General features: G+C 36.0%; 1 protein-coding gene across 2 annotated transcripts in view; it reads right to left on the bottom strand.

Annotated features, from left to right (window-relative positions):
- Nucleotides 1–15,189, bottom strand: part of STRN (striatin) — a 103,884-nt gene that overhangs the window by 16,962 nt on the left and 71,733 nt on the right. For both annotated transcript variants that reach the window (XM_078056184.1, XM_078056185.1), the window contains 5 exons: nucleotides 11,136–11,311; nucleotides 9,232–9,279; nucleotides 8,305–8,426; nucleotides 5,085–5,252; nucleotides 3,503–3,643 (listed from right to left, as the gene is read on the bottom strand). In XM_078056184.1, coding sequence (XP_077912310.1) covers nucleotides 3,503–3,643; nucleotides 5,085–5,252; nucleotides 8,305–8,426; nucleotides 9,232–9,279; nucleotides 11,136–11,311 — 655 coding nt within the window. The remainder of the gene's footprint in view (nucleotides 1–3,502; nucleotides 3,644–5,084; nucleotides 5,253–8,304; nucleotides 8,427–9,231; nucleotides 9,280–11,135; nucleotides 11,312–15,189) is intronic.

The following is a 15,189-nucleotide window of genomic DNA, read 5'->3' on the forward strand; positions in this document are numbered from 1 at the left end:
CAGTGCTCAGCAAGGACTCTGCTTGAGATTCTCTCTCTCCTCCTCCCTCTGCCCCTCCCCCCAACTTGCACACACACATGCACGTGCATGCTCTCTCTCTCTCTCTCTAAAATAAAGAAATAAAATCTTTAAAATAGAAACGATCCTCATTTGACAGTCTACCATGTTTGGAATCTTAAAATAGTCAGCATCCTATTATGTGCACTATATAGTAACTTTCAAAGAATTTCAATTATATGCACAATGAGACAGGCAGGCCACATGTCATTAGGTCCATACCACAGTGCATGAACCAAGGTCTAGAAAAAATTGTGACTCCCTCAAAATCATGTGACAAAGCCAGTACCAACCTCTATCCTAACGAGATGGTTCATGCAAATCACAAAGCTGCCAAAAATGGTACCTAAACTATCAGAAGTAATTCTAAAAGTCTTTTATCAAAAGGAAGTCAATCATTAAAAGCCTTTTAATTAGTGAGTTTTGTTAAGACACTTTATTTTTCTTTTAAAGGAAAAAAATCTATATATATAAAGGTAATACTAACTTAAGATATGTCAAAGTTAAAAAAAAATCATGTTATGGTCCAGGGAGAGGAAAGGATGCTCTTCTTATAAAGTCCATTACTGGGACATCTGGCAAGTTTGAATATAAACAATAACTTAGACAACAGCATAGTGTCACTGTTAAATTTCCTGATTTTGATAATATGCCATGTCAGAGAATGTCCTTGTTCTTAGGAATTACATGCTAAAGGATCTAGGGGTATAAGGCTATGATGTCTCTTTACGTGGTTCAGAATTTAAAATTATACACATATACAGTGATAAAGCAAATGTCACAAATGTGGCAAATGCTAAAAAATGGTGAATCTGGGTGAAGGGTAGCTAGTTTTTGTACTATTTTTGAAACTTTCTGCACATTTAAAATTATTTCAAAAAAGAGTTAAAATTTTTTCTAATCTCAGAATAGTTATTATGAATTTAAATTCAAACAGAAAATGTAAATATAGGTAAAAATAGCTGTAACATTAGTGTACTCTATTAGATTTTCTTGTGGTTCCTAAAAATATGACATCTTAAAAACTGAAGATAGTCTTTTTCCAGTGTTAAGGGCAAGGGACCACCCAGCGTGTTATCTAAGAATAAAACAAAAAGTCACTTGACCATGTGAAGTAAGCTCTGGGTCAGTTATACTTGATTTAAATGGTCCTAAGCAAAGAATTTAGTTTCAAAACTCAGCATACAGATTTTTTTTCCCCCTCTGGAGATAAAACACCATGAACAATATCCTCTGTAGGATCTAGCAGGAAAGTAACAACAGAAAAGAAATACTTCAAGTAAAATATCTCATGTATTCTGAGAGAGAGGTTTCTGAGAATAGCTTCAATTGTGTTGAGATCCAGGAAATAATTATGATAGAAATCAAATGATGGAAGCAGGCAAAAGAGTTTTTATACAGTAATACTTTCAAGGAAGTTCTCCACTTAATGGTAAATCAGACAAGTAAGCAAAATGCAAAGAACACTAGAAATCAATTGAAGGCCTACCAACCACCATTCTAACAATGAATCTAAATCTTCCAAGTATTCATATTCAGCTTGCAACTTAGAAATGATTTACTTTTCACTGGATCGACAAGTACTCAATTACCTGCTTCAACTACCTTTGACTTTTTCGGTCAAATCACCATTGACATTAAAGTTTATTCTGATTTTTAAAACAAAAATCCTTTATCCTCTTAAATTCTTTTTTTTTTTTTTAAGATTTTATTTGTGGGAGAAAGAGAGAGGGAGAGCACAAGCAGGGAGAGTGGCAGGCAGAGGAAGAAGCAGGCTTTCCGCTGAGCAAGGAGCCCAACGTGGGACTCAATCCCAGGACCCCGGGATCATGACCTGAGCCAAAGGCAGACACTTAACCAACTGAGCCACCCAGGCACCCCCAATTTACTTTCACCTTGAAACGTGTTTTTGGTCAGAACTTTAAGAGTCTCATGCTCTACCGACTGAGCTAGCCGGGCTGGTCAGAACTTTAATTTAAAAAAACATCTGCTAAATTCCAGAAAAGAATGTAGTCAAATATAAACAGGTAGGGGTAGTCATGGTAGAAAGGAATAAAAAGACTGTATTACACAACTCTAAAGTAATAAAACTGATAATTTAGGAAAGGTCAGTACATATTATTATAATTCAAAATAATTCTCACTTATTCCAATAATGCTGCCTTTGTTCAAAACATTTTTGGCAGTTTTCTTCAGAAAATGCTTCCAGTATCAGGTAAAAAGTTGACACACTTAAGGAAAAAAAAATGGGATTGCCAGACTTGACATCTTATTAATTTAGAGCAGTCATTAAAAATCAATATTTAGCACTCAGGACATTCAAAGAATTGACCACAAAATCTGAAGGTAATTCCAAAAATGTTCACATCTTTCTTAGTTTTATATTGTTTTCTATATTTTACTACTGTAAGCTTTAGGTCATATATTTAAAAATGAGTTTAAGTTTACTGAGAGCCTATGTTTCTTGGCACAAAAAGAATTTTTTTCTATTCCATAATCTCAGTTATTTTTTTGCCTCTCTCTTTTATATCCAAATAGTTCAAAACTCTCTTCATGTCTACTTCCCAAACAATTCTCACAGGACCTCAGAAAAGAACAAAGAACAACAGACTGGGAAGAGAAAATGAAGAAAGCCAAAATGGAATGAGGGAATTTTTTAAGAGAAAATGAGTAGAGGCTTCCCTCTACGAAGGAGAGAGAGAGAGAAAGACACACAGAAAGACACACACAGACACACAGATGCATACATGCACGCCGGGGTAAGTCTTTTTAAAGCAAGTTCTCAGACTAAAACAAATAGTATAAGTATACACAGTTTTCTTTATCAACTGCATCCTAAACTATCACTGTCTGGATGAAGCCTAAAGATAGAAAGCAATGGTTAAAAAGCCAAAACCACTAAAATTCTGTAGTATCTTCTTCACAATCTGAGAAATTATTTCCTGACTTTCTGTATCCAATAAGAAGCTTCATATCTGAGATTCTGAGAGGCACAACTTGATCTACATTCTCATCAGGCTGTGCCAAATTACATTATTAATGCAAAATTAAGTTCTAATAGGCTGTGTCAAATTACATTATTAATACAAAACTGTTTTAAAAATGAAATCATGAGAAATGAAAAAGATTTTATATTCAGAATAAATATTATTGTGTTCAAATAGAATTGAAAACTAATCAGTTGGTATAAAATAAAATTTGACTCCTCTTTGGAAGTCAAATGATATTCCAAACAGTATAGTTATAAATGTGCATAAACTTAACCCAAAGTCTTAAAAATCAATCGTAAGTCATTATATCCTTCTAAGTCACTGTGTTCTGTGATTTAAAAGGCAGAACTCTTTATAATAACAAGTATTTTTTGTAGCTGACTCTGGTAGTTATAATTTTGATAAAGCTTCAAAATTTGATCCAAACAAAGACTATTTAAAGTTGGTATACATACTTGAATCTAGGTTGGATTCTAAAGTGAGAATGCGCTGTTGCGTTTCCATGTTAAAGATGCTTGTATATCCTTTGCTGAATGATGCTACCATATGGCTTGGGTCACTGCTCACTAGATCCACAGAGGCAGGGATTCCCAATTCTAAGAGAGTCAGAACATAGTCAGAGAATGGTGATTAGAGGGTCTACTTGAAAATGTCCTCATAAAATAGCAAAACAGTCACAAGATTTCCTTAAGAATTAAAGAAGACTCAACATTAGAATAAAAATTAACTCATAGCCATTCAATGGACATTATTTGTTACTTTTAGCCCTTATTTTGTTATTCTTACCTGTTCAGCAAGTCTTCTACCTGTTACTCAGCTAAAATATTCATAGAATGCAGGCCTTTACTCAGAAAATAAATGGAAAACATGTATGGACTATAAGTTTTGTTGCTTCCACCTAACCGGAGGCTTAAACTGGCATGGTGGGAATTCTTTACTTTAAAAGGCCATCTCTTACTAGGAATTTTAATTCATCAAAAATATGGAATTAAAAAAGTAAAATTTCAAATTATTATTATTGTATGTAGAGTCATACAAATATAGATGCAGGCAACTCATCAAAACCCAGACACAAGTTATGACAGCTCAAAAATAAAGAAGGTATTTTTATCTATCATCTAGAATAGGGTAAAACTTGGTTAAACTTGGAGTGTATTTATAAACAGAATAGAATGATACGTATGAATATAATCTTATCTTTTGATTTGGCTCAAAATCTAAAGTAAGCAAACAGTTCAAAAATGTGTATCTTACGGAAGAAGATAGATTACTGGCTGATGAGCACAGACAAAAAGTGCTCAAAATAATTAGCCACCAAACTAATGCAAATTAAAACCACAATGAAACACTGCTACAAACCCGCCAGCATGGCTAAAACTAAACAGACTGACAACACCAGGTGTTAATAATTAAGGATGTAAAGCAACTGGAATTCTCATACATTGCTGTCAGTGGTGTAAAATGGCACAACCACTTTGGAAAAGCTTGGCAATTTCACATAAAGTTAAATACACAATACCACTTCTAACGCCCAGCAACTCTACTTCTAGTTCTTTATTAGCTCATAAAAAATACATGAATGTTCACAGCAGCTTTGATCATAATAGTCAAAAACTGAAAACAACCCACATGTCCATCAAGAGATAAATAAACACATACACTGATTTAATGAAATACTGGGAAGGACACAAAGAAACTTTGAAGAGGTGAAAGAAATGTTCTAGATCTTGATAGGTGCAAAAGTTACATATTTGTCAAACTCAACGGAACGTATCCTTAATACCTGGTTTTTACTGTATATAAATTATATCTCGATTTTGAAAAAACATTTTAACGTGTGCTCTTTCACCAAATACTGTGCTTTTAAAAATCATTAAGCTGGAAATTCAAGCAAATATACTTCCATTGCTTAAAAACACCCCTTCAGATTAAATTTAAACTAACAGTTTGTAGAATCGTTTACTTATTCATTTGCTTGTTGTTACAATAAGACATCTTATAAAAGATTCATTAGAGTAACTTTTAAAAAGTCTGTACCTTGATTATCGTTAAATACACTTAGGGCTGGAGCAACCTCAGTCGTATTCCATAAACGGAGAGTGCCGTCTGCTGAGCACGACAACAAGCGCTGATGGGCTGCACTGTAAGCCAAGCCCCAGACGGCATCCGTGTGGCCGAGGAGAGGGCCTCTTAACACAGAAGGATCTATACAAACAGCAAGAATGCAAAATCAAGAGAAAATAAACAAATCCTAATGGTACTTAGATCCCAGAGAAACTAAATATACAGACAAAAGCACCTGAGAACAGTATAAAACATGCTTCCTAGTTTCTGTTATTTTTCTGAAATGCTGCAATAACTAAAAAGAGGCCTGGAAATATGCAAATGTAGAGTCTAGAGTTTATAAATTAAAATTTTTAAGTATATATTTCTCTCCTTAAGAAAATGAGGTATTTCCCTCTCCCCTCCCTTTTTTCTTTCCACTTGTCTAGATTTTTTTAAAAAGCATGTTAACACACATCACTTGAATTTTATCCACCTTCAGAGAAGCCACAACTCTTCCCTGAGGAAGTGAACAGAGATCCCTTCCTCCCCTGGCTCCTTCGGGCCACTTCTCCCCCTGAACCCCTTATTCCCAGGAGCAACAGGCCTCTGCTATTCCGAGTGGACAGGAACAGAGACCTAGAGGAACCCCCAAACCCTGCAACAGCAATAACTGACATGTGAATGATGTGCATGAAAGGGAGGGAGGAAAGAGGAAGGGGGATCACTCAGCAGCACCATTTCATAATACAAGTCAAACTGGAAACTTTCCTTATTCCTCCGCGCAGAGACTCTATGAAGCAGTACTCTCAAGATGGCTCACACGTGTTGAGTTTAAAATGCCAATAATGTTATCTGTCCTCTACCTTCTCTCTGTCATACCATAAAATATTTATTGGAGACACAATGTGTCAGGGACTATGCTAGGTGCTGGCGCCAGCCAGATAATTAAGACACAATACTATCCTGGTCTCAAAAGACATTGTGGTAAGTATAATCATGGTGACAGAGACACCAGTTTCCATGGAGGGTAAGTGGGTGAGTGAAGCCTCCCCGAGAGATGACACCTGAAGCATACAGGTGGCGGCCAAACACTAGAGGGAAGCCACCGCTGGCACAAGGACAGAAAGCATGACATGTCAGGGAATTTATGAGCTTATTCAGCCTTATCCAAGTGTGAAGTTTGAGGCAGGAAGTAGAGGAGAGGAGGAGGGTAGCTAGTCTAAGGTGGGATTTCTACAACATATTAAGGTACTTGGAAATTATTCTGAAGGCAAAATGAACCACTGAAGGGTTTTCCAGGAGCAGCTGGGTGAAGTACGTATTTAGTAAGGCCTTCACTGTAGTGTAGAAGACAGACTGGAGAGAATGAAGACGAAGGCAGAGGGACTGCTTCAGTAGACTGGGAGAGTGATGATGTAGACCCAAGAGAGGGCCATGGTAAAAGGGGCAAAGCAGAAGGGGTAAATTCAAGAAAGAGTTAGGGGGTAATATCAAAAAGACTAGGTAATTAATAAGGTGTGGATAGTAAACAGAACAAGGCAACAAGGATAACTCTTAGGTTTCTAGTTTGGGTAATTTTGGTGGTGCCACCATCTAATAAAGAATATATGGGAGAAGAAACACAAAACTTATGCGGATTTATGGGCAATGAGATGGCCACTTTGAAATGTTCTGTAGGCTTAAAGAAGAGATTTATGAGTCAACAGCATGTAAAACCACAGAAGTAGATTCAGTTTACAAAAAAATATGTGTACAAAGCAAAGAATGAATAGGGTCTGGACCTTGATAAATGCCAATATCTAAGGTGGGAAAAATAAAAGTTCATGAAGGCTAGGAAACAGAAATTGTCACAGACTTAAGTGTCAAAAAAGCCAATAGCAGACAAATTTCAAAAAGGATGGAGTGGTCTACAGTTTCAGAGAGCCAATACATCTAGTAAAACAAGGACTGTAAAATACCCCTTGGATCAGCCAATTGGGTAGTCACTGACAATCTCGTTATATTTAAGTGGGATAGCCAGAAGACAGAATGCAGATGGATGATGCACAGGAAAAGGACACGGAATTAGTAACTCCTGACTGTGTTTTCTAGTCATTACCACCAAAGAGACACAGATGGTAAAGGAAAGAGAGACTAAACAGACACTAGAAAGGAAAATGGAGTCAAGAAAAGGCTTTCCCTTGCTCAGGATCGGAGTTACCTATATTTACTTACATGCTGAGGGGATGGAAAGGGAGAAAAGAGGGCAAGGTTTAAGATAAGAATGAGAAAGAGCAAGAGTGAGAGAGAATCAAATGCAATCTCAAAAGAAACGAGAGAATGAGGTCAAGAGCAAAAGGGGAAGGGTTGGTTGGCTTGAGACAGAATGAAGACAACTGATCCTCTTGATAGAGAGAGAAAGGAAGTAAGGAAAAACATGGAGGGTTTACCTTTCACAAAATATATGTTAAATGCTTATTAAATAAATGTTGGGAAAAATTTTTGTTCATTGATTTTCTTATCTTTACTTAGGTTTGTAATAAAATTAATCTAAAGTGAAAATGAAAATAAATGTGGTTTTAGGACAAACATGACACTCCACACCATTCTAGAATTTAAGAAAGAACGTAAGAGGAAACCAAAATAGTTAATTCCTCAATAGTTTTGCAAGAGAATTTATGGTAACATCTAGTGATAGATTATAATGTGGATTTATGTTTCATTGTACTATTCCCAAGACTAAAAGGGCACTTCTTAATTTTTAAGGCCTTTCAAGTATTCTGGTGTCATAGAGTTTAAAAAATCATTAGCCTCTACACACTCCAATAATAAATGAACATTCATTTTCCTTCAGTTGTTTGTCAAGAATAGTAATGAATATGTAGTAACAGTAATGAAATATGATTACAGATTAGTAATAATGTATCAAGTAATGTACAGATGCCTAAAATGAAGAAAAAAGTTGTTAATCAGGCCAGCATTTCCAATCAATAGAACTTTGGGGGGGGGGGGCAGGAACTGTTTTTTCAGGAATAACACATTCTTTTCTTTTTGCTAGCATATATATATCAAATTATTTCCTAAATACAAGAGTCCTTTTTAACAAAATAAAGACCTTATTCCCTATTACCAATTTACTTTTTTAAAAATCTCATTTTATCCTTATATATGCTATGTAAAATGTGTAAAAAGAAAACAATTTATTCTTTCGTATCTTCAGGGAAACACCTACCATAGGAGTCATAGGGATCGATGTTGGGGTTGGTGGTATTCCAGCCCTGGATCAGTCCGTCAGTACCACCACTGTAACACTGCTCACCATTGCTGCTCATTACCACACAAAGCACTGGACCTCTGAGAGATAAAAATCAATTTCTATTCCCAAAAATCAGTCTGATAATAGGACTTGTTAGAAATAAGAATGCTTAATTATTCATATGGCTTTCTATTTTTCTGCTTTCTACAATGAATAAAAATAGTATAAAAGCACTGCTCATTTTTCTTCTTCTGCTAAACCAGAGATTGGTAAACTATGGCCTGTGGGCCAAATCCAGCCAGTGGTCTGTTTCTATACAGTCCTCAAGCTAAGAATGGTTTTTACATTCTTTAAGGGGTTATAAAACTAAGCTAAAAACAAGAATATACAACAGAAAATACATGGCCTACAAAGCTGAAAAAGTATTCACTATCTGACACTTTATATAAAAAATATGCCAATCTCTGTGCTAAATCAAGTGAATTAGTATATTTCTTAAGCTTACCTGGAAATATGAAAAGCATGCAATATGTGGTCATAATTTAAAAATTCTCCATATTTTTATCTAGATTATCTTTAAGGAAAAAAAAGTCCCAATTTTTAATATCTAAACCTTACTGCATCAACTTATTTTAAGCACGAGATATATAACACTTAAACATCATCCAAATAAAATCTAATTTCAGCAAGGATCTATGGTAGTGATAAACTTGTTTTTAACACTGTATTATCTTTTTTACATTGACCAAAAAAGAAAAAAAAAAGCCAAAACCCCTCCCCAAAACCACTACTAAATACAAAAAAATATATAACACAAATACTTAAGTGAAAGAAAATAAAGTACTCTAATCAGGCTGATGTACAGTGATGCTGACTTATAACAGAGAAAAAGCACATACTTACTTATGAGCCCTGAATGTATAGATAGGCTCCACATCAAGGGAAGTACTCCTAAGTCAGAGAGAGGGAGAGGACTTTTACCACTCCAAGTTCCAGTAGTAAACAGTATCAATGAATATATGCCACAAAATTGCCTTTAGATATGAATATACTGTTCTCAGCCTAGGACACTTAAGAAAGCTTACCTGACCCCAATCACATATTTTTGTGGCCTCAAGAAACAAAATCCCTATTTAGTAACAATACCTGCTTATAGCGCTCTTAGCATTGTCATATCTATTTGACTATTTGAGAGAGCCAAACTCAGAGAACATCATGGGATTTGAGGAGATACATTTCTGGATTCAATTAACTGGCTAACTCCAGGCAAATTATTTGTTTTGGAACTTCAGATTCCTCTCTATTTAAAATAAAACAGAAAAATTGGGATAACACCAAATACAGGATTAAATGAAATTCTACAAGTCAAACAGTCTAGGACAGGACCATGAACATCGTAGGATTTCAGTAAATGGTACTTGAATTTCTTTGCATTTCCATCAAGGCTAATATGTCTGACCTCAGGATACTTGTAAAAATTGTCCAAGTCATCAGTTTACTCATTATTCAGAACACTGAATGTATAGATAGTCTACACTGCCTAATATTTAAACTGGATTTAAAGTCAATTACCATTTCTTATATTGTATTACAGTTTTTTTTATAGGCATATGATTTCTCTCCTCAAGCATTTCCAAAATGTTAAGCTCAAAGGTAAACAGGCCATGTTATTACATGTGAAGGTATTATTACTAAGCTATCACCAGCAAGATACTTGTTTCAATATTTCTGTAAGTTTTAGTCAAGACTATATGAGACATTCACATTCCCTGATCTAAAGAGATGCCCATTGTGACCAGAGAACTAGAAAGACAAAAGGCACAATTTATAACTAAGAAATAATTTTTCTTTGCTGAAGATACCTGATCCATATGAGGATTCTCTTGGTTTTAGCAAGATCTGGTTGAGCTATCTGATGCAGACTGATAAATCAAGTATTTTATCTAGTCCATGTATGACTCACAGTGGGAATGTCACTGATCTCTTTTAAACTTGGCAATAGATATCCTCTATCAGTAGTAAAACTTTTGTAATCTCTTCCAGTTCATGTTCATTTCTACTCTTCCAATAACTGAAGTGCCTGACACTGGAGAAGGGCCCATGCTGGGTTCTGGGCCACCTGATTCAAGGACACAAGGAGAGGGACCTCCAGTAAGCACCCCTCCAAGTGGGGCTAAGACTAGCTTGGTGACTGTTAAGAGTTTATACCAACTCGTGTCTGTTCACGCTTAGAGAGGAACCAAGGCGCCAAGGCAAGAACTAGCAGTTAAGTGACAGCAACAATAGTACCTTCCATCTACACATTTTGGTGGGTATGGAAAGTACCTAAAGGGACAAGGCCAAATGACAAAACCAAAGAGAGGTCCCTCACCCCTCTCAATCAGCCTTCCCTCCCTTCCACACGGTAAATCCAAACCTAATAAGCAACAGGACAGGGATGGGGTGGGGTTTGATGATTTTAAACATGCCTGCACCTCTTTACAACCACAGTAGAAACCTTCGGTATAGATAAGGGACTCCGCAAATATGACAACCATTTAAAACACTGTATAAGGACTGTAAATAGCATTCAGAAACACTGGGAAACTATCAGATAATACATTTCTCTCTCAGTGTCAGTTTTCCAACCTACTATCAGATTGTGAGTATGAAGGGAAAAATTCTAATTATGTGACATGGTAAAGAAGAAAGAACTAAAAGGGATACTTGATAAATTGAGAAATTTAATAGCAAATAATTTAAGTATTTTTCTGCTGAAAAACTGATAATTAAAATACTCAAATACAGTTAAAGTAGAATATTCTCACTTTTTCGCTGGGGCTGTTTTCTGCAAATTCCACATTTTCAGTGTGTGATCCTCTGATGCTGTTATCAAAACAGGCTCAATGGGGTGGAAAGCAAGGGCTCGAATGCCATCAAAGTGACTTCGTAATGTAAACTTAGGGTTCCATGTCTTCCTCAGTGCATCTTTATTGTTTGCTATCTTTAAAGAAACAAAAGAAAGATACCCATACATTTAGTTCAGGACAGGAAAAAAATTATATTTCCACATTAATTCTTGCTGATTTGTCATTAAATCATCACATTTTGCAACTTTCAAAACAATCTAATTTCTAAACGTAAATAATCAAATCAATAGGCAAAATTAATAATATGTCAACCAAAAGTGGTTTTCTTTGAAGAAATATGAATGCTATAACAAGAAAACAGGTAACATAATTCAATAGAAAGAATATTAACATAAAACAGATCTTCACTAGGATGACTAAAAAAAACAAAAGACAAGTAATTTTCAACCTAAATCATAGTACAGAAACTAATTTGGGGTAAGAGCTGAAAAACTAAGTTACCTTTAAACTTGTTAACATTATAGAATATGATCATACTGCTGAGATTTTCAATACTTCCTACAAAGAGCTAAATTTTCATCAAATTGGCGACAAGGTTTATAAACTGGAAACATAAAATGTTAACACTGAGAGAGATAATCAGATGTCATAAAACAATAGATTCCACTTGTAAAACACATCATGTTGCTTTTCTCCACAGAAACTCCATCCCAGCAACTAAAAAATGCACTTTTTTTCTCATTCCAACTATATTCCAGCTTTTTTTTTTTCATTTCCAACTAACGGGAAAACCAAAGAGGTTCATGTTTAACCTTACACTAGCACCACATATGAACTTTTCACACTCCACAGCTAATAATCATGCTAGGTTTAAGCAAGAGTGGGGCAAGTACTGTTAACACACTGGAGAAATATTACCATATTTACAATGACAAAAACCAGCCACAATACTAACAATAGCTGCTATTATACGCATTATTCATTATTTTGTACATTTTTAAAAAACTTAACATGCATTAATTAACTCACTTAACTGTCACAACAACTCTATGAAGGAATTAACATTATCCCCACTTTACAGATAGTTAGAAGTGACTTGCATAAAGAAAAAAGTTAAGTGACTTGCCCTCTAGTAAGAGGAGTCGTCAGGATTCAAACCCAAGCAGTCTGGCTTCAGAGGCTACTCTTAATATAAACTAACTTAGGACCCAGAAGTTTAAAAATTTGCAGAAAACTTTGGATAGAGCATGTCATAATTGGGTCAGTAAGGAGACAAAATACAGGATACAAGGAACTACTATAAGAATTAGGGCTGGTTATCCTTGTGGGGGAGGCAGGGGGAGAAGTGGAATTAACTTTGACTCTTCTCTGCTCTTATTAATGAGCTGAAAGATTTTCATATGTAAGAACAATTCCATTCCTTCTGAATGTCTTAATGTGGTAGACAGCCACTAAGATGGTTCCCAATCAGCCTCACCTCCTCATATTTACACCTTGTGAATCCCCTTCTACATCATAGGGTTGCTCTGTGTGACCAGTAACACACACCAAAAACCTTGCATCCTGGGTGTTCTTGCTCACTCTCTTTTCAAGGGCACTCACACTGGGGGAAGCCAGCGGCCCTGCTGAGGAACCCACAGAGAGGCCCATGTGGTGTGGAACTAGTCTCCAGCCAATAGCCAGGAAGGAACAAAGGCCTTCCAACAACCACATGCATGAGCTTGGAAGCAGATCTTCCCCAAGTCAAGTCTTCATTCAAGACTGCAACTCTTGCCTACATCTTCACTACAACTACCTGAGAGACCAGAGCCACACAGCTGAGCTGTCCCAGACTGCTAACCCCCAGAAACTATGATCTAACAAAGGTTGTTTTAAGCTGTGTTGGTACAATTTGTCACACAGCAAGAGACTACTAGTATGTGAATTAGAACTGGAAACTACTTGCAGGGCGCGTGGATGGCTCAGTTAAGCGTCTGATCCCAGACAGTCCTGGGATCGAGTCCCGCATCAGGCTACCTGCTCAGCATGGAGCCTGCTTCTCCCTCTGCCCTTCACCCCACTTGTGTTCCCTCTCAAATAAATAAATAAAATCTTTAAAGAAAAAAAAAAAAAGAACTAGAGACTACTTTAAGAAATGCAGGTATAACACTAAGTTGTTTTTTTTTTTTTAACAACTGAGAGATAGTAAAAAAAAGGGAGAATGACATTTCTCTAGAGACATGACTGAGTTCCATAACTTATTGGACTAAATCTTTGTGAGGTTAGTATAGAGAGAACAAAAGTATCTAATGGGAACTTCTGCTTCTAGCTCTGATGGACTAGATCATTTGGATCAAGTCTGCACTTGAGGACAAGTAGAAAAACAGAGCTAAAAATTTTTAAATGAAGAACCAGCAAAATAGTGAAGAAAAAGCAGACGAGAATCCAGGGGAAGACAGAAGTCTAAAAAGCCTGATATTTGGACTTTTTTTTCCCAGAGGGTGTTTACTGATTTCAGAAGGGATGGCTGAGAGGTCAGGCTATGCTTCTGACAGCTGTGCAGTGCAAGGAGATACAAACCAGTGCCTACCAAGAAAGTGGGACTTGGTGAACCTCCTTGCTCTGGGTTTTGAGTTCAAAGGGCTGCATTCTTTTTTTTAAGATTTTATTTATTTATTTATTTATTTGCGAGAAGAGAGGACAAGCAGAGGGAGCAGTAGAGGGAGAAGCAGGCTCCCCACTGAGCAGGAAACCTGATGCGGGGTTCAATCCCAGTTCCCTGGGATTCTGACCCAAGCCGAAGGCAAACACCCATCCGACTGAGCCACCCAGGCACCCCTGGGCTGCATTCTAGATAGAAGAGTTAACTAGAAGAATACAAGCCCTTACAGAGACTGTAGATCAGTTTAGATTACCTGAAAAATTGAACATGGAATGAGATGATCCAGATTTCTAGTGGCTACAGACATCTGAGAGAAGCAAATTAAAATATAATCCCTGAGGGAAGATATCACTCTAGGCCTGAAGTTATTTCTACAGACGACTTTTCAGGTATAGTTATTTGGACATAATAAAAAATAACCATGCCTATGCAGGGCAATACAGCATAAATGAAAACAAGCAGATACATAATCATGCTTACTGTGTTCAAGAAGATAAAAGACAACATTGTAAATTTTGAAAGAAATCTATAAACAATTAAAAAAAAGAATTCTAGAAGCAAACAATATAAGACCTAAATAGATGGGTTTAATTACAGATTACACGTAACTGAAGTGAGAATTAGCAAACCAGAAGTTGGGTCATAAAAACATCTAGGCTGAAGTATGGAGAAACAAAAGATGGAAAATACAGGGAAAGGAGTAGGAGACAGAGGATACAGAAAGATCTAACAATATAATTAGCGTTCCAGAAGGAAAAGAAAGAGAAAGAAGTGCAAAAGCAGTATTTGAAGATAAATGGCTGAGAATTTTACACTAAACTGATAAAAACATATTAAGCCAAGAAGGTCTAAGAACTTCAAGAAGGTTAAATAAAAAGAATCTAAACATTGGCTGACATTCAAGACATAGGGAGATTATTAGAGAAAATAAAAAATCAGACTACCACTGAATGACCAGTAATAGACAGTTAACTTTAGCAGAAAACAACAATGGAAGAAAATGAAATTATATATTTAGAGTGCTTAAAAATGAAAAATAGAACAAAACCCTTGCCAAATGGAATTTGATACCAGAAGTAATAGTTAACCCACTCAGGCGAAATACAGACAATTTAATAAAACCAGAAACTGAGGGAACTGGGCACCAGCAGACCTTCACCAAAGAGAAATATTAACTGCTCTTAGAGTAAAAGAAAAGTGATCCCAGATGGACAGTCAGATGTGCAGGGGGGAATAGAATAAAGCAAAATGAATAATGTAAAATGGATAATCCTAACTGAATACTGAGTGTACAAAACATTACCTTGTAGGAGATAAGTGTCTAGAGAAAATACCTAACAAGAATGACATATATGTAGGGTAGGAGTTTTT

This window comes from Halichoerus grypus, chromosome 10 (assembly GCF_964656455.1).
Source record: "Halichoerus grypus chromosome 10, mHalGry1.hap1.1, whole genome shotgun sequence".
Taxonomy (NCBI): domain Eukaryota; kingdom Metazoa; phylum Chordata; class Mammalia; order Carnivora; family Phocidae; genus Halichoerus; species Halichoerus grypus.